The sequence below is a fragment of the Rhinolophus hipposideros genome, assembly GCF_964194185.1.
Source record: "Rhinolophus hipposideros genome assembly, chromosome: 4".
In the NCBI taxonomy this organism is placed as follows: domain Eukaryota; kingdom Metazoa; phylum Chordata; class Mammalia; order Chiroptera; family Rhinolophidae; genus Rhinolophus; species Rhinolophus hipposideros.
This window is the reverse complement of record NC_138050.1, coordinates 106,196,256-106,216,084: the sequence shown is the minus strand read 5'-3', so window position 1 is coordinate 106,216,084 and position 19,829 is coordinate 106,196,256. Positions and strand designations below refer to the sequence as shown.

General features: G+C 45.1%; 1 protein-coding gene across 4 annotated transcripts in view; it reads right to left on the bottom strand.

Annotated features, from left to right (window-relative positions):
• CSMD1 (CUB and Sushi multiple domains 1) overlaps positions 1-19,829 on the bottom strand; it is a 1,600,646-nt gene that overhangs the window by 58,687 nt on the left and 1,522,130 nt on the right. For all 4 annotated transcript variants that reach the window (XM_081046432.1, XM_081046429.1, XM_081046430.1 and 1 more), the window contains 2 exons: positions 10,876-11,070; positions 5,192-5,365 (listed from right to left, as the gene is read on the bottom strand). In XM_081046432.1, the coding sequence (XP_080902558.1) occupies positions 5,192-5,365; positions 10,876-11,070 (369 nt within the window). The remainder of the gene's footprint in view (positions 1-5,191; positions 5,366-10,875; positions 11,071-19,829) is intronic.

Below are 19,829 nucleotides of genomic sequence, written 5' to 3'. Positions count from 1 at the left end.
ATGTACTCGTGAGCATGTACATGGCTTTGCCTGCTGATCAGCTACAGTGGCGTTTGCACACAGGGTTGTCTGGCTTTCCTTTCTCCATCCTGTCTTGCGGGTTCCACCTTAGAATTCAGGCAGGGGATCTCAAACACAGCACAGCTCTAGTTCTGGAATGTTCGGCACAGAAAACCACTCTGCATCTCCTTAAACACAGCTCTGCGACAGTGAGCAGTCAAGAGACTGACACGGTGACAGGCTATCCCATTGTGTACTGAGCCCTTCCTGCCTCACGGCCTCGGAATCTGGCATTTTCTTCCCAGCTGTAGGTCACTGGGAATCACCACAACACTACAACTAGAAACATGACCACATTCCCCATGAAACAGAAGCGGCATCTCAGGCAACAGCATTGTTCCTTGTTGCCCTAAAATACGCAGAAACCCTCCGCCACAGCTTGCAAACAGGCTTTTGTCAGAGGGTTTCGCATCATGACGGGAAGAATGTTGGAAGGAAGCTCAGGAAGCCCAGAGGCCAACAAACTACATGAACCCGACCTTCTAGCAACTGCCTCCGGCAGGAGGGCTACGTGGCATTTGGAAATCTAACATGTTAAAAACAACAAAAAAACAAGGAGGTATTTCTTATATTAAGTCTGAAAACTTTTCTGTGCGTGGTATTGGCTATTGCACACCAATAAATGGAAATATGCACACGGATGTCAAGAGAAGCCCTGGTCCTTGCCCTTGGCAGACGTCATTACTTTTATTTTTACTTCTGCTTTTCCCCACCAACTGAGCTCTGATTAAGACGGACTGGCCTCAGCACAGGTCTTCATGGTTGGCTCGACCCATTAGTTGGGGCCGGCACTTGGATGGAAAACAATTTACCACAACTGGCTTATTCCATCTTTCACCTAATAGCATTCTAAACATCTGAAAACAGCTACTAAATTACTTCCTAACTTTTCTCTCAGCCACACTGGTGATCACATGTTTTCCAAACAGTCTTCCTCTGTCACGGTTACCTGGCCCTCACCACAGATACGTGCTAATTCCTCTGCAGCCCACGGAAACAACTTCCAAGGACTGACAAGGTCCTTCAGGGTGGACGTCCATGGCAGAGAATGGAAGGGGCCCCACTCAGCCAGCCTGGACAAGGCCACAACAAAACCACCAAGTCCTTCTGCGTGTTATGGTTTCATAATTTTCTCATCATGCACATTTGAACTTATTTTATTTTTCATTTCGAGGAAAATTTTACATTCATTCCATTATGTTCTAATGCATTTCGTCTATCACTCAAATCAAAGAGTTTCTGAATCTGTCATGAAATATTTATTCTCACTCCTCCAGCTCGTATTATGATACCCTCCTCCAAGGTATGAACGAACGTATTGGAAAGGTCTAGAATGGGGGGAGGGTAACATACGGCTGGGTACCTCCTTTCCAAATCACACCAATCCAATAGCCAATGCCATTTGTGTCGAGTCCCTCAAGCAATTCGAAAACACCCTAATGCAGATTCAGCTTGCATTCTACACTCCTGACTGTAAGCGTTATCATGGAAAATCTTGATATACGTCTCGCTGAAAAGTCAGAAACACATGTCTAAAGACTACTTCTAAACACCCACCTAAGAATAGGCTCAAACAAACAAAGACGGGTCAAGACTTGCACAGTATCTCCTGAAACTATGTTAGCTCTTCATAGCTATGCGCCACCAAAGATCTTACAAATAATACACTTGATGATTAGCTCTGTGTATCATGCAGTTAACAACTCCATAGTTTCTGAGAGCTAACTTCCTTCCTTTCTGTGTGCGAAACCACACCAGATATGTGTCTAAGTCCAGGGTACTTCCTTTTAACAATGTCCCCAGAAGCATTACCAGCGACAGCAAGCGCTTTCGAGTCCCCTCAGCCAGCTCGGATGGAATCCTCTGGGAAGGAGACTCGCCTCCACTTGAGAGACTCATCTTTCTTGGGGTTCCGGCTTCTAATATAAGAGTATGTTCTAACCTCTGTATCGTTATAATTCTTCTCGATAGAAAAGACAAGATGAAGAGGAATGAGCTCTCTGCTTTATTTCTGTCCCCCATTATTTTAATATCAACTCCAATGAGTAAAGTTGCTTCTTATTTCAAACATGACCTCCACACGGTCCTTCCGTTTCCATGGTGTTGACTACTTTTCATTGTCCCCAGCTGGTGGTGGCTCTGCCCTTCATGGTACTGGTCTTTAATGGCACTTCATTCTCTTAAGTACTTGCTAGGGTAGTTGCTTTGCTTGCAAATTGAATTTACTGCAGACCATCTGGTGGAAGTGTCTCTGTTTCTTTCGGTGACATCCCATTCCCTCCTCACTGGGTAATTTGTTTCTCAGAGTTTCAGAGCTGTGTGGTTTTTGCTCATGGGCCGTCTCTTTCAGAGTTGAAGCTGTTGCGTTATCTCGACAGTTTTCTGGACTTTCTGAAAACATCCTCACTGACTTCCTTCATTGTATTATCAGTCATTTTCCCTCCACGACTGTCTAGTTTACCCTCATAGGGTCCAAATGGGCCTGAAGGTCACCCAAACTCATTTAGCTTTACAGAAACCCGGAGTGATTTTCTAGAGATACATAACCATGGAAACGGATAAAGGAACAATTCAAATGACAAGAAACCAAAGGAAATAATAGCAAAATTGCTAAGTAAGAGGCCTGGGAGCAGGAAGATTATGGACATAGTTAACCAGGCAGAATGGCGGAGCACAGAGCCTCCTCTGACACGTGCCTCGGGTCGGGTGAACTCTAGTCCTGGGGCTCGGTTCGCTTCAGTTAGGCAGCAAACCACGTGCTCATCTGAACGGCCCAGCAGTACTCAGCTCCCTCCACCCTACCTCCTTCTGAGAAACAGCGTTACTGGAGAGGCAGCACAGAATTGGCTGAGATCAACGGTTTCTGCCCCCAAAGCCAACGTCTGTGTCCTGTGCATAAACTGCCGAGATTTAAATGCTGGTTTTGATATTTGTTAGCTTCACAATGTTGGGTAAATTATTCATTGCTCTAAGTTTTTTCTTATCTGTAAATAGAAGAAATGAGCCCTTTTCATATGTTCTAATGAAGATTCAGTAAGATAAAATTTTTAAAAATTCTCGTTCATCTTTAGTCGTCAATAAATAATATCATTCAAAATCACCGTGTCTAAATCAGGCACACGGCTAGCTCTCGGGTTCTGGGGTGTCCCTTACCTGCTCTATCAGATACCTGTCCAGATTCAGGATTGGCATCTCCACCCCCCTTATGTTCTGAGCGTGTTAGAATTTTCTCCAGCACCAAGCTCACCCCTTCTCCTGCCTGCTGACCATCTCACCCAGCTTCCCTGCGCTGGGTGCAGTGGACATGGATTCTTGCTGGTGAGACTGTGGCGTCTCCCCATTGCAGCCTGTGATTCAGAAGAGACGCCCTTCCACATCCCACACACTGTGAACCTTCAGCCTTCAAGTCTCAGCGGCAGCTGGTACACCATACTTACTCACTTTTGAAATATTTTAAAATATTGATACCAAATTTATTACCCAATCTTTACTCCTTGGTTTATAAACACGGGACTATATGTTATTTGTAATTCCTTTCTAATTGTTATTTTTTCTTTCATAATAATAAATTTTATTTTCAATAATAAAAACAATTTTATTATTATTCCTGATATGCTAATGATTAGACATTGTAATCTGGACATTTTTCTTCCTCTTTATTATCAGTTTAAATTCCTTCTGAATACCCCTTCTTCCAAAGCTTCTAAGACACAGCATGGCCCACTGAGGACTGGCTTTGGGACATCTCCGCTCAACAGCTATTCAGTGTGGTCCTCCTCATTTCTAGTTCAAAGTCACAGCCTGCAGTCAGATACCACAGCAAGGTACAGGTGTATTTGGGATCAGGAAGACTCAGGAGGAACCCGTGTCATGACAGTTACAGAAACTGAATGTACCCTGTCCAGTCCCGGAGACTTCACCTGCATCCCACACTCACTGCAAGGACCAGTGAGGTGATGTGCTTTGGAAACAGGAAGGCCCTGATCAAATTTAATTTGCATTTCTTCCCATTATTACAGTGGGTAGCAGAGATGTCAATTTCTCAGACCACCTGGCCCCTTCTACAGTGACAAGTCTTGCTGAGGTTAGCAGACAAGAATTACTGCAAACCCAGCTGCAAACCCAGGAGGGCGCCCACGGACAGCTTCCTAAGAGCCCCGGAAAGCACAGAACAGCCAGATGCACGGTGACGTCCTCCTGTAGCACGACAGACCCCAGGACGGGTTGTCCTTTACTGGAAACTCCACGTTTGTGTCTAGCACACAGTTTTCAGGAGCACTCACCAGTCTGCAGTAACGTGAAAGAAGGGGTGTCACTGCATGGACGAGGATGAGAACCTCTGTCTTTCTCTGGGATCACTATTGACTTTCACCCTCTTTCTTCCAATTCCCTTGAGTGCACAGAGCACATTTTTACTGTTCAGATGCCCCGGGCCTGCTTTGTTCCCGACGTGGTCCTAGGCCATGGAGAGCCTGAAACTCAGACTGTCCATCTTCTAGGGCTTCCAGTGATGACACGTTGAGATCGCAGAGAGGTTTTGAAAGGATTAACGGCAGCTGATGATTTTACAAACTACTTGGAGACCTAATAGGAGCGTCAGAAATCAGTGTACTTTTACCTGCTTATTCCACAATTTTCATACATTTATTCAGAAGGGTTTTCAGTGGAAAGAGTTTCAAGTCAGTTTTTTAAAATTATCATGGAAACAATTTTAATCCTTGGGAAAATGAAGACCAAGTCACTGCACACACATGCCATTTTGAAAATTCATTGTACTTCCATTGTTTGATATTAATGTCCCTTTAACTTGTTGATGTAACATATAATTTTTAAAAGATAAAATGTATAATATTTTTGAAACTCATTTTCGTGTGTCCTAAAATTGTAAGTATAGTATGTCCTCAGCTCTCCAAAACTCTTTTTGTCCCTTAAGGCACTATGTGACCTGCATTTTGCATTCGGAGGAAAAACAAATCCTTTTAGGCATTTAAGGAAGTCCTGTAACAAAGTGCAGCCCAGGTGGGGGTCAGTTACACCCCATCTAAGCATTTGGAGCAAGAAGTCTGACTCTTTGCCCAACCAAACATGACTTTTATGTTTACGGAATTAAATGAGCGCTGGGTCAACTTACCCAGGCAGCGCGTTTCAGCTCCACTCCAGAGCCCGTTAGCCAGGCACTCTCGCACGTGGGAACCCACAAGTGTGTAGCCTGTGTTACAGGTGAATATGGCTGTGGCTCCATAAACCGTCAGCGTCCCAATCTTGTTGCCGTTGGGGGGAAAGGCCAGGCTCCCACACGAGATAACTAGGAGAAAAGCAGTAACAAGGTGAGCATGGTCACAGGTCTGGGATTATTGCTGTCTTAACAATAAGAAAATCTTCTGCCTCGATGTCCATCCACAGCATAGGGCAGGATGTCTGCTCAGGGGCAGGCAGAGTCACCTTGGGAAGCTGGTTTTCGCTCATACATCCCAGCAATGAGAACTTTAAAGTTTTAGTGGATTCCCAAATCTTCTAGGTCCCTCCAATTATACAGTGTTGTTGCTTTCATCCTCACAGGTAGCTAAACCTTTCTTGGAAAACTACCCAGCACACAAGCATACAGGTCTTACAAGTACTAAGTTTGTGAACTTGTTGCAACAATGTTGCTAACCTTTTTTGATATCCGAGGGATTATTCATTGTGAATTTGTAGCAACTGGACAAACAGTTAACCAAGTTTACTATTTGGAAGTGCTGAAAAGGCTGCGTGAAACAGTTAGACAACCTGAACTTTTCGCCAACAATTCATGGCTCTTGCATCACGACAATGCACCAGCTCACACGGCCCTGTCTGTGAGGGAGTTTTTAGCCAGTAAACAAATAACTGTATTGGAACACCCTCCCTACTCACCTGACCTGGCTCCCAATGACTTCTTTATTTACCTGAAGATAAAGGAAATATTGAAAGGAAGATATTTTGATGATATTCAGGACATCAAGGGTAATACAATGACAGCTCTGATGGCCATTCCAGAACAAAAGTTCCCAAATTGCTTTGAAGGGTGGACTAGGCACTGGCATCAGTGCATAGCTTCCCAAGGGGAGCACTTCGAAGGTGACCATAGTGATATTCAGCAATGAGGTATGAGGCACTTTTTCTAGGATGAGTTTGCGAACTTAATTGTCCCACCTCGTATTTACACAGAAGGAAATGTCCCAAACAACTTGGCATCCTGTCCACTTCTGTTCACATCAGTCATAGGAACTGTGTAACAGTTACTGGTGTCCTCTGTGAGCCCAGCGGGAATGAACAAGTGTGGATGGACTTTCCCGAAGCCAACCAGCTGGTACAGAGGAGTGTGGAATTAAAACCTAGGACGTCCCCCTGTAATAATAGGAGTGAGTGCCTTTTTTATTTCATTTACTTGCATAATTTGGGGGGATCATAATTTCCATAGCAATGCTGACTAGAAAGGGCACGTGGAACATTTCTAAAAACTAAAAAAAAAATCTGAAATCTCAATGCTGAGTGGTTGGAGATGGGGTAGCCGACGCCCCAGTTTACAGCTGCTGTCCCAGCATAACCTTTGACAGTGTCCACTTTCACCCACGAGTACTGCTGTTTGGGAGCTAAATTAAAAGGTCACTTTCGTTATAGAGTCTTACTGTACCACCCGCTCCCCAGCACTGCAAATGCGTAAATGCTTGAGCACAGAACTCGCAGAATCTCAGGGGTGGAAGAAATCATACAGGCACCAAGGCCAACTGCTCACGAGAGGCTGCCACGTGTCTTCTTACACAGGTAAGAATGAGAGTGTTTGAAAAGCTTCTCTAAGAGGATTGCTAAGAATTCCTGCTGCACAAAATTAGTTATCATGTGTAAAGGGCTGAGGGCAGAGCTGGCTAGGAGCTGAAAATGACCGAGTCCATTTCATAGTAAAGCAGTGAGAGACAGCAAACATGGTGACGAGAACCCTGCTCCTGGTGGCAGGGACCCAGGTTCAACCCCAACTCTGCCAATTTCTAGTGAGGTGACCTTGGCCAGTTTGCTCAGAGTCTCTGGGCCCTCGATGGTTTACCTGTAAGGGCTGACACTGTAGCGGAAGAAAAATAATTTCCCTCCACCCTTCAAGGTTCTTGGCTGAGTCCTGGTAGCAAAGAGCAGCTTCACAGGAGAAAGCACACGGGAGGTTATTCACACGTCCGCCTCCTGTGTACTGGAGACAAACCCAGGAGAACCAGGGAGCTCTCTGAAAGGGCGCAAGCCAGCACCCTGTACCATCTCCAGCTAAAGACGGAAGAAGACTCTGGGGCTGGGAAGCCACATGAGAGGTGACCAGGCAGAGCACAGCAAGGGCACGGCTGCTAAGTCCTCCATCATGCGGGTTTCTAGAGACGCAGTCATGCTCCCTTCCTGGTGCGGAGGGAGAGACACCTCACCACTGGAGAGTCCCCCATCAGTGTGAATGGGCGACTCCTACCACACCTGCCACACGGCTGAGCGCTGTGTTCACAGGCAGGACGCATGTAAGCACTTAGACCAATGTTGGCATGGGACCACGGCTCAGTCGGGCTCACCAACAGGGAAGTGACGACCCAGGTCTGGCTCAGCAAACTGAACCAAACATGCAGAAGCCTTTACTGATAGTTCACGCTGAGACAAACTGTAAGCACGTGCCACTTAGGCCAGCCTTGGGATTGAGCTGCCTTTCTCCGAGATACAATACCCCCACGTGCATTTCAAATGGACAGACATGCACAGAGCCAGGTCCCGTGCGTTCTGCAGGGGCTGCTCACCAGAAATCCGGAGCGTCCTCTGCAGGGCGCACGCGGGTCAGACAGACGGTAGTTGGCAGCCTCCGTGACTTACTAGCACCTGGGGCTGCTAAGCTCTTACAGGCTCAGGTCGTGTGCATTTATTAATGAGGCTAACGTGTCTGCTGTCCAAAATGTCAGTGGAGTCGAGCAGGCTTTGGATTGTACAATTTGTCATGAACTTTTCACGAAGCCTTTTCCAAACAGAGCATGGACTTCACCTCGAGCCGTGATATTTAAAGATCCATTTACAGCCATTTAGAATAATTGGACCATGTCCTGAAGCTTCAGTCCAGGCAGAAACATGAGACAGCGGCGAGGCCCGGGCGCCTCCCTGAGAGGCCTGAGCCGACCTTCAGAGGCAGATCACAGGGGCTCAGCCTGTCCCAGCGTCCGGTCCACAGCTCTGGCCCCTGTCACACATGCTCTGGGGATGAGACTCGCTTTGGTTTGTCCTCTACTAAGGTTTGCTAGATTGTTCGGAGGAACTAATGGAGCGAAACTCTAGCTTTCAGCAGCTGGGCAACGGCTCTCGGATGGAGTTTCTGTTGGGTCTAAACCCAACACTTTAAAGCGAGGATAGTGGCACCAACTGGAAAAGCTGGCACAACTGAACGGGAGAGCCCCCAGCAGGAAATACAAACAAAACAAAACAAAGCAACAAAACAAAACTTTGTCAAACATCCAAGGGAAAGCCTAGTTCCATGGTGTTTTCCCCACTCAGGTTTTCAAAGTGAAGTGAAGTGTGCTGCCCGCCCCCTGGCCCCCAGTTAACAAGGCATCACACACAGTCTAAGTACCCCTCTGACTTCCCGGGGGGGCTGCTGCATGCACAGGACGTGCCCCTGGGGGCGTCCACACGTCCCCACCTCTGCCCTGCTTTGCCATCGATACAGCCATTGCTCACTCTGACTGTGGGTGACAAGCCATTGCTCTCTGGCCCCAGGAAGCCACTCTCCTCTTTCCTTCAATTCTATGGATAGATTCATGTGGACATCTTGTACTCTGAAAAAAGTCATCTTGCGACTTCATTTCTTGTATCACCTGTCAGGTGGGCACTCCTATGTGGGATGTGGACACTGTGTGTGATTGTGACAAATAGACATAAGTTACAGAGTAGGTCCTGCCAAACGTGTTCTAGCTGCAAAAGCCTAATGCACGTGCAGATGGCAGGAGCAGTAACAAAGCAGAGGGAGCACACGTGACTGGACATCACTCGTTACCATGAAGAAAAGCTTCAGAGGACACGCCACGTGGGTTTCAGGCATGTGACGCATGTGTGTACAGAGACTGGACCTGCCTTAGTGGCCGGAGAGACTCTGTCTAAGTCAGAAAGAAGCCCTCTCTCAAAGAGAAGGTGTTCGCACATGAACTCAGCTGTCCCTGGGGTAACCAGTGTCACCAGCTACTTAATGCAGGTTGGACAGGTACTTGTGAGTAAATTATTGATCGAATTCACCCTGAGTTTGTTCTGAGTGATGGCCGTTGCCACTGTAGCATGGGATGAGGGAAGAACGTGCATTCTCTGGTCCCCTATGATGTGGGTGGAATGTGCAGGCTGATGGAAAAGTGCCCCCGTGTGAATGAGTTTGGGTCAAGAATCAGGAGAGCCTGGGTTCTGTAAACACCCTTAAATGGGAAGGTCTCCCTGTAAACGTCAGTTCTTCTGGAATGCAATTTGTGCTGTTAGTGTAACAAGCCTGTGGTGACACACGCCCCACCCGGCACCGCCCTCCCTGGGCAGGGCTCACAGCCCTGGGGCCTCCCCCTCCCCCAGGCAGGTAGAGCACAGGAAGTGCTAGCCTGGGACCATGGCGTCCACGGAAGCCCTGAGGGCACATGTGCCCCCAAGCAGCCATGGCTTGCCTGTTCTAAAGATCCTGATTCCGGTTTGAAACTGACAGAAAGGACGCTGGCTGGAAGAGTCCCAGGTAGGGCAAAGGTAAGTACCCCGAATTCTTTCTCCTCCACTCTCCTGGGGCCCTGACAACTGAGTCTCCAAACCCACAGACTGAGCTTCACGGCGGGTACACATGACGATGGCCGGCAGGGATGTGGGAAGGATTCACTAATCCAGATGACAACAGAGGACACTCAGTCTGGAAACAGTGACCAATCAAACCAGGACACTTTTGAGAGTGACCAGGGACCATGAATAAGTAGCCTGGAAACCAGGCTCAGGCAGAGCTGAGGGGTACGGCCGCTCACGGCCGCTCACTTTGCTCGAGGCCTGAGGGGTCCGCGTCCCCTCCTACAGACCCCGGCCCGGGAGGCACTTCACAGCAGGTTTATTAGCAGGTGTTTTATGGAAAGCTGATTGGAGTGATTAGGAAACACAGTGAAGCATTAATTCTTTTGTCCTTTTTCCTTTTATTCTGGTTTATTCTTACTAAGCTGTGTGTTTGGAAACTTGACACCGGTCTAAGGACTTGTCTGTGCATGATGATTTCCTGTGAACAATCAACTCAGGATTGTGTATTAAACATGTCTCAATGAAATCGTGCTCTGAACAATACTAATAGTGTTTTAGTTTTCTATTGATTCATATTTATTATGCAACTTACTCAGAGGCTTAACCGCTTCCCTTGTACCTACGAGAATAATAATCTCCCTTTTCAAGACAGTCATTATTGGAGAACACGTACCTTCAGCAGAAATACTATATCCCAAGGCCCTAATTAGGTTTGAACAGTCACGACGTGGATAAGTGCCATCTTTTCAAACGCAGGCCTGGATTTGTTTTTGAGCTGATTTGAAATATTTGAGTATTGTAACACCTAAAGTTTGTAAGCTATGACCATTAACAAGGAAAAGACAGCGTTGGGCATTGAATCCAGCTGTCATATATTTTAAGTACGTCACTTAAAACACACATTCATCCCTCATTGTACCACAGGAAACACCCCTTGCTACGTTGTCCACCTGAGGGCAGGGGTGGGGTGGCCCAGTGCTTGCAAGGTGGGCACCACCAATCCGCTCAGCGTGGCCACGTGCGCTGGGGGCGCAGCCCGGCACTCACCTTTGCACCTGGGCCTGCTCTCGCCGGAGCTCCATGTCCCATTCGCCTGGCACTGCACAAGCCTTCTGCCCTCCAGGTAGTAGCCGGGGCTGCAGCTCAGCACCACCTGAGCTCCATACTCGTTCAGAGATCCGGAAACCAGCCTCCAGGTGACGTGCTCTGAGAGCTGGGCTTCGATGCCAGGGCATACTACCGCTGGAAAAGAAACAGAGCGAGCATCAGTTGTTTTCTCTCCGGGGATCGGCCGTGCTCACTTTGATCGGTGAAGGAAGGTCTTCTGCACAGCACTGACTTGCTATGCACAGTCCAGGCCATGAGCCAGGATTTCAGCTTTTCTCTGCTCCTCACTTAGTCATATGGAATGGTCCCGCATGTAAAACGCATTCTGTGGCCTCGCTGCCACGTGAACGATACATTGCTTAACAAAGCTGCACAATTCATTGGGGCTGAAAAGCCTGGGGCAAAGAGCATGTGCATAAAATACCTTTCCCGTAATTAGTCTCAACATCCTACAAGAAACTGGGAGTTGCCATCGTGTAATCGACAAACAGAGTGGGGCACTAATTTTCAGAAAATGAGACGCCCTGGCTCCCTTCCTCCCGGGAAACACACCTGTGTGCAGACTGTGCCATGGGCTTACGATCACATGCAGTTCATTGCATACTGCGTCAGCACTGCAGGGAGTGGAGAACGAGCTGAGGAGAAAGTGTATTGACGCACTGGCGAGAAGGCCTGGAAGTGCCGAGGGTACTTAATCAAGCTCCGTAGGAACAGCTGCAGTAAGCGTAGTACTAGTAGGAATAGTGGAGCACTACAACAGTGTTACCAGAGGGGACTTCAAGGATTTGCAAATATGCTGAAGATACAGTCTATGCAACATTTCATGTATGTGAGTGTATGTATTTTCTGAAAAGTGCAATAATATTTAAAATAAATTTTACACTTAGGAACCGGAAGTCCGTATCTCTAAGTATGAACTTAGGAACCGAAAGTCTGTATCTCTAAGTATGAAGCCACATGTGTGAACACCATCAGTCAACTGCCCACATAATTGACCTGATTAATTTATTGAGCCTGAAACAATTCGCTAGAGAAACCATAGTTTTTTTCAGAATGACATTAATAAATACATTTTACTTTTATATTCTGTACACATTCATTAAAATTGAATCAGACATACCTAAAATATTACAACATTCTCATTTAATCTTATCTCAGTAAATTAGGTGCAAATAAACTGAAAAAAATAGGTCTTTGGGTATTATTATAATAATGTGAAAAGGAATTGCAAATTTAGAAGTAACCCAAAATCTTTTCTTTGCGTTTTTTCAGATAAAGCAGGTACCCTAAATGCAGATGGATAGTCAGTTGTTTTACTTAATGATGTAAATATTAATTTTTTTTTCTCTAACCTGAATACCTTTAGAATTTCAGGCACAGCTGCCATTTCTGACACGTCTCCAATGCCTCTAACTGAATCTCAATCCCAATGCATATTTCAAGTAAAATTCATTTCATCGTACTACGTGTATTTCTAGAATTACCAAGATGCTCCAAATTGCCTGAATTCTCTTCTAAAACCTGTTTCTGCCAGGAAGGGCTGCATGTCGGCTCACCCGCACGATCAGTCTTTCTGGAGCTCCCACCACTCCCCCTGCTGCCTCCTCAGTGCTTCCTGGTTACCCCTTTCTTCATGAAAACGGCATTCGGTTTGCTTAGCAAGATCGGTCTTATTGTTCGCTTTCATCTTTCTGCCGACAAGGCCCTCACCTCTTTCACTGGAAACACTATTGTATTTTCACAATTTTTCTTGCGTATAAACAGCGTCTGACTTAAAGCAGGTGAGGATGACCTATATTTGTAAATGTGGTGAGTGTAAGAGTGTGTGTCTGACTGTATGTGCACGCCGCTGAGTGCCAAGAAAATGTTGTGGCAGCAAAAAATCAAAACGAAACAAAGGAACTGAGGCAATGAAAGCATCTGGGTGGAAACTGACCGTTAAAAGGAAAGGGAGAACAGAAATAAATATTTAAAGCCCATCTTGGTCTCTATTTACGATGGAAGAGAGGGAAAGGATAAAGGTACCCAGAAAGTCCTGGAGATGTGATTTTCTTTAATATTTTCAAAGGCGCTCTGAGAGAAAGCGTGTACAACATGTGAGTGTGAACAATGTCTGAGCTTATTTAGGTGGTGAAATCACGAGGAACAGAAACCAAGATGATGTGAAAAGACTGTCCTCCAAGCAGTGGTGAGAAAGGTCTACTCTTAGAAGGTTTCATCTACATGCCTGTCAGCATTTGTAAACACACACACACACACACACAGACACACACACCACGAAAAACAAACAAAAGATAATGCGAGCAGTTCCCATAAAATGACCAGCCCTGATGTGTTGCTGCTTCTGTTGCTGCCGCACAGAAGACCCCCTGCTGCCTTGTCCCAGAAGAAAACAGAGCCATATCCTCCACCAGAATGGTGAGCCTGCAGGTAGGAAATGAACCAGAACAGAACCCAAACGTTCTGCAAGCTGCCAGTGTCTGCTGTGTCCCTGATTCCCATTTCGGTGAACTGTCCTGCTCACCTGAGTCAAAACCCGAAACCTGTTTTCCAGCTTCCGGTCACCCCTCGCTGGGTGCATAGCCCTGGTGAGCAGGCCCAGCCCACGCCCACTGAGACATGGCACCTTCTCCTCTTTCCCACAGGCTCACCCACCCCGTACCCATCGCTCAAAAGTCAGACCCTTCACTCTGGTGATAAACTCCACTCACACACCCTTAAAGGAACTGGAAACAATATATATCTCCTTGCAATTCTTCATTAAAAATCTGAAAGTTTTCCTCATAAATTTAAATGGATCATATATGACATATAAAGTATGGTCAACATTTATACCGTAAATAAGAAAATCACTTTTACTCAGATCCAAGAGAATAATACCACAGGGATTTGGTGCTTCCAAATATTCATTTTTTATAGATACATGACTACCCCCCAAAATTTGTTTCATTCTTTATTCTCCTTAAACTGTTACTGCTGTTCTACAATCCTCAGAAAGACTCATTCTAATGTTTTTATGCTTGAAAGTCCTTTATGAATGCTCCTATTACGTTCATAGGTAGCAACAATTTTTTCATCTTATTAATATAACTGATTAAATTTACAATATATTAATTTTCATAATCTGCTTTATACACAAAAGTAGTGTTTCATAGGCAATATGCTATGATATGATACACATCAATGATATAGGTACAGCTTTTTTTATTATCATACCTTACTGATTGTTAGAAAGGGACAAGATTTGGAATCAAATTTCTTGCTTTTTTTTTACTCTTTATAGTTGTTTTAGTATACATATTTTATTTGTGATAAGAAAAAATAAATAAGCAGAAAGTAAGGAAATAGTTTTATTACAGTGATACATCTCTTTTGGCCCTCATCCTTGGTTATTCACCAAACATTTCCATCAGCAAAAACTGTTTGATAGAAACTCCTTAAATTGTGTTGAAAGCCAAGTGGTAGAATCCACTGGTTTCCTCCACACCTGCTCCAATATTTGGGCTCGGGAGGGGGCTGGTTGAGCATGTGAAGTGGAGCCAAGCTAAGGGCTGACTGAAAACATGCATAGGGCCTCCTGGGAGAGAGACCGGGAGAGCAAGCCCAGGACTGAGGCAGTGTCTGTGTGCCTGGTCCCCACTCCACCCGCTGGCCCCGCTGGCCCGGAGCCAGCTGGAATGACCTCTCCCCTAAACTGACAGAGACGACGTTGAATTACAGTCGGGAGGCAGCAAAAAGCAGCACAAGTGCCACTGTGCTGACTTATTTAAAGCAGACACTTCACTCTCCCCAACAAAAACATCTCAGACCCGAACTCACCGGGTTCTCTGTGAGCCCGCCAGCCCTGCCTGGTACCTGAAGTCACAGGCCACCAAGACAGACGTCTGCCTCTGCAGACTGGCACTGGTTTAGTGTGTCCCCCAAAAGGTCCTTTTCACACACTAGGTATAAATGCACTTACAATTTTACATGAAGTTGATCATCCAGCGACACTGACAGGGAAATGGGTGTTGTTATTATTGTTGTTAGTATTTGCCTTTTGAGGATGAGCAAGTCAGCTCAGGCTTACCATCCCACGTGTCCCTCGGACCCTGTCATTCCTCCCCCACTAGAAACAACGTGAGAAAACTGTTATTTACTCTACAAATCACTAAATCGAGTGACACTGGCCACGGTTTTTAGAATGAAGTCCATGAAGACACCTGACCCACAACGTGTGAATATTGCTTAAATGACATAATTTTAAATGAATGTTTTAAAATGTTTGTCCACCTGGAAAATGTAGCAAAAGAAAACATTCTGTTTACATAAATGTTTAAATCACTATTTATGACAGTTATAAATGAGTGATTGCCAGGTCACAAGCAGTGAAAATGTTTTAAAAAACATGCAGGTTTTGCTGGCTCGACAGAAAGCGCTCAATCTGCGAATTTATTTTATATCCTATCCCTCTTTTTAAGGGAATACGGATTCTCTTCTGTTCCCTTAAAGCAAACAACTCGTAGGGAGTTGCTTTCTCCTGTTTCAGCAAGTTCCAGACAACGTGAGCCCTCACCATCGCCACGTGTCTGCCCCGGCTCACAGGCCCGAGCGTGGACACGGCCGACAGTGTCCTAAATGACACTTCTCAAATCAGACGAGTCGAGAGCACAGACGAGGTTTCTGTGCACAGAAGACACATTTTCTCTATCTTGTAAATGTCTCATTCACAACACACAGTATTTTGCATTTTACTTGAGAAATAAATCTTTCTTTTACTTTTACCGTGAGTCGTTCTGATTTATCACAGATGCCTTCAGCCAGGGGCCGGCCGACTGGGCAAGGGGCCAGGTGACCTGCTGAAGACAGGCAGACCCGACAGCACAGCCTCCAGATTACAGACTCTCGCTAAGTCTGCTGCGGCACAGAACCCAGCCCAGACACAGAGGCGCGTGCCGTCCACGGATCCTCCCTCACCTTCAGCGTGGGCAGGTACTGCTTCTCGCCAAGTTAGGTTCCAGCACATTTCATTAGACTTACATCTATATGACTTGGTGCCACTGGATGAAAATGACTTCATCGGCCTCATAACTGTTCTCAGAACGAAAGCCTAGCGTTCAGCAGACCACGAGGACCCACGTTCACTGGATGGGGACGGTCGCTGGTTTTAGTTCTGCTACATCGGAAGCTGAAAACTAAGGCTGCTTTACTCCGGTAAATGTGAATGTAAAATCTTTGGGGAGTCCAGGGCACTGAGGTGATTTAAATGCATTTCATGCCCTCCGACTTCACCACTGCTCCATGAAGGAACCCATCCCGAACAACGCACTGATGTCATGGGACCCGTAAGGACAAAATCTGGTTTGAGATTTCTGTTCTAACCTCAGAGCTTAACCCAACGATTAGTGTGTGTGTTGTTTAGAAGAGCAGGTGGGTTAATTACAGGCAAATTCATGGAGTTTTGAAGTCAACTTAGGACACAGTTAAGGGCTCACTTGAGAGTCAGTCAGTTTTCAGAGGTGTCAGACAAACAGGTCCAAAACCTTGAAAGCTCAGTTCCTTCAGCAAGATTCCTGCTCAAATCTAGACTCACGACACACATATTCTCAGGTCCTGGAATTGCCAGGTTTCTACTCATTCCGGTGATCACTGCCTTTTCCATTTGTGAAGTTTCCCAGACCCTCGTGCAATCAGACATTTTTTTCTGTCCCAGGCCTCTTGTCATTTGTGGCTATGGTCCGCTCAAGAAAGCTATTTTAGCAGAGTCAGACCCTGAAAAGTCAAACACACGGTAGCTCTGTCCAATAATGCACACACCCACTCGAGCCGCAGCACACACTGCCTGTGAAGTCTGATTTGAACAACAAAACAAGTCCAGTATTGAATTAACCTCATCCACTTGGATCCTGGCAAAATTTGTTCAGATTTTTTTTTTTGCAATTCTATAATCTAAGTTCGATACTACAGCTGTTTTTAAAATTACAGACAAACCTCTCAAGTTTGTGAGTCACTCTGGTTACATCTCAACAACTTACTGTTTGTGTAAGAAAATAGTTTCCTCAAATGTTTTTGACAGGGGCTGTGCTATTCATTCATTCATTCATTCTACAAATATTTATAAAGATACAGGTGTGAGCCCAATGGACAGACACACGTGCCCTTGCAAAGGTTATGTTTCTTAGAGCTTACGCAGTAATAACTAATATATTCCAATACTTAGTGGCCATAAGTGGCCTAAGGGAAACAAAAGTTGTATTTACCATCCTTTAAGCATTTAAATGCAAACTTGACTCTCATATTTATCAGCAAGCCAAGTGGAACTTCAGGTCACCACTGTAACTTAAATACAAAAAGCTGGACTAAGGCGTGGTCAGTCTTTGGAATGAAATGAAATAAAAGAGACAGAAAAATAACCTAAAGTAGAACACAGCTGGCCCTGAAAGTGAAGGGCTGAATCTAATCCAAAATGACAGGATGTGGGTGGTTTAAATATCTTAACTGCAAAAAGAACACCTCGACCCCAAAGGCATTTAGATTAGAACATCAGGTTGACTCAGCTGGAGTACAGACTGAAACACCGTATCCCTGTAGAACACACAGGAGCTGAGCATTGTCACCTTTTGACCGTCCCCAGAAAGAGAACTTGGTGGGTGGGCACTGACTCCTTCCCCGTGTGCAGAACTGCACAAGCCCATCTGCAAGTGACCTGCGTTTAGCGAACAATCAACACTGTCACGCCGGCCCCAGCACAGCAGTGCCCACGAATCCCTCGCCACAGGGTGGGTGGGTGTCCACCTGCCCCCTCTGCCCCTGCCCCCTCAGGTCTGCTCCAGGCACAGGGGCCGGACAGCGCTGGGCGACACTTCCCCAGGGGTCTCCTGCCTGTCTTGCCAGCTGAGGCACTAAACTGCCCTTTGGGTCAGGAGGCTCTTTGCAAAGCGTGTAGCTTTGGAAGATACAGACAGGTGCCTTCTCTCTCACACATAGAAAAGTCCCTCATTTTTTCTGTTTTCCTGTGTACTTTAAAAATTTACTTGTGATTTGCACACGATGACTGTACGTTTAGACCGAGTTTTTCTTCATTAGCTTTGCAAACATTTAACTGAAATCCCTATAAATGCTTGGAGCAGGCAAGACGAGCCCTGCACAGCAGCAGCGCAAGCAGAGCACCTGGCGTGCAAGGCTGCGAAGGCCAGACTCCGCCGAGACCAGCGAGCACAGGCCTCCTTCTCCGGGTTCCCGCTTCCCATGTGTGATGGGATAACAACAGCCCTTCCTATTTGTTAGGACTTAAACTCTGAATGCATGTAAAATGCTTACGACAGGGCCTGGCACACAGTGGGGCCTCAGTGATGCCAGACCTACGATTGGCTCCACGACATGGTGGTTCAGAGACATGATTTACGATACAATGATCTTTGTCAGGGTATTAAGTGAAAAGTATAATCTGTGCTCTACCCTGGAGACAGGGATAATTTAGGAAAACAACAACACAAGTACTTTTAAGGTCATTTTCTAAGGGAATAAGGAGACAAATATATAATCCAAAACAGTTTATATAAAGACACATAAAATACATATGCGTATTTGCTTGTATGTGTATGCACACATGTAAATGTGTATTACATGTGCATATCTGTATAATGTTTTACATTTAAGATGAATGCATGGACACTTATATGTAGATAGATAATTTATATACCAGCTTATTTTTCTATGAATGGCTATTTATAGGTCACATAAAGCTGTCTGGTGTGACTTCACTTGCTCCCCCTTTCTTGAACTGTGTTTACATTGCATTAAACCATGCAAAGTGCTCATGATGCCTGGCACACAGTAGGTCCTCGCTAAACTATTAATGACGAAATTGCTTCACTTGCTTTACAGCTTTAATTGAGAGGAAAACGTGCCTACAGATTGGGATCACAACTTTGACTTCATGTTACTAGAAGGTAATTGTAATGGTTTCTTTCTCCTAAATGTCAAGCACGAAAGGCGTATCTATTCATCATTCTGTCAAACCATTGCACCCCACACATTAATATCAATAGTGTGCTTTTGTTCTACTGTGTCACCGGCATGAATCCTTATCTTAAATGGCACAAATCCAGTCTCAGTAAATCATTACAACAAAAAGAAATTAGCCGCACACATCTGCCTGAGAGATTTGTAGGACTACAGAAAGTATGTAAACAGACAGTTATTTATTACAACCTGCATTTCAGTAAACCTGAGGGTGAAATGGACTCATTTTATTTACCATTTACATTTACTATTTATCAAAACCGAAGTGTTTCTTATCTCTTGAGGTTCAGTGTACTGATCTACATTATACTGCAGTTGGTAAAGAAACTTATAAAATTGTGTTCTATGCACACAGTACGCCAAGGAATGGGCCTTGGGGAAATACCCACTTCGGAGTTTAATAGTATCCACATTTTCTGGGCTAAAGTTTTATGCTTACTCTGCTCAATTTCCTTCATTTAAATTAAGTGAAGAAAACACCCTCCACAAAATGAAATCCATTTGCCAGACTTTGACTACCAAGGAATTTTAATGAAATGTCCGTTTCTCCCCTTTATAAAGTCTAATGAAAAACAGAGAAGGAAGAAATACTTGAAAGTTGAGATGAGACTTAGAAAATTTAAGGTTGAATTCCCTTTTATTATAAATGTTATATTTATTTCCCTGTGTTACTGAACAAATAATCGTCAGTATTAAAAAAGGCTTTAAAATGCAAATTGACCTTTCCCAGTTAATAATAATTTAACTGAACACATTACAATTTCCTTCCATTGGGAACCTCATTTGTATATAAGAAGCTATTTTGTTGTAAGATTATAACTTTAAAGCAATACATCTAGATATGTATTTTAAAACAGAGAATTCAAATGTATGTATAAATTAAAGCACTT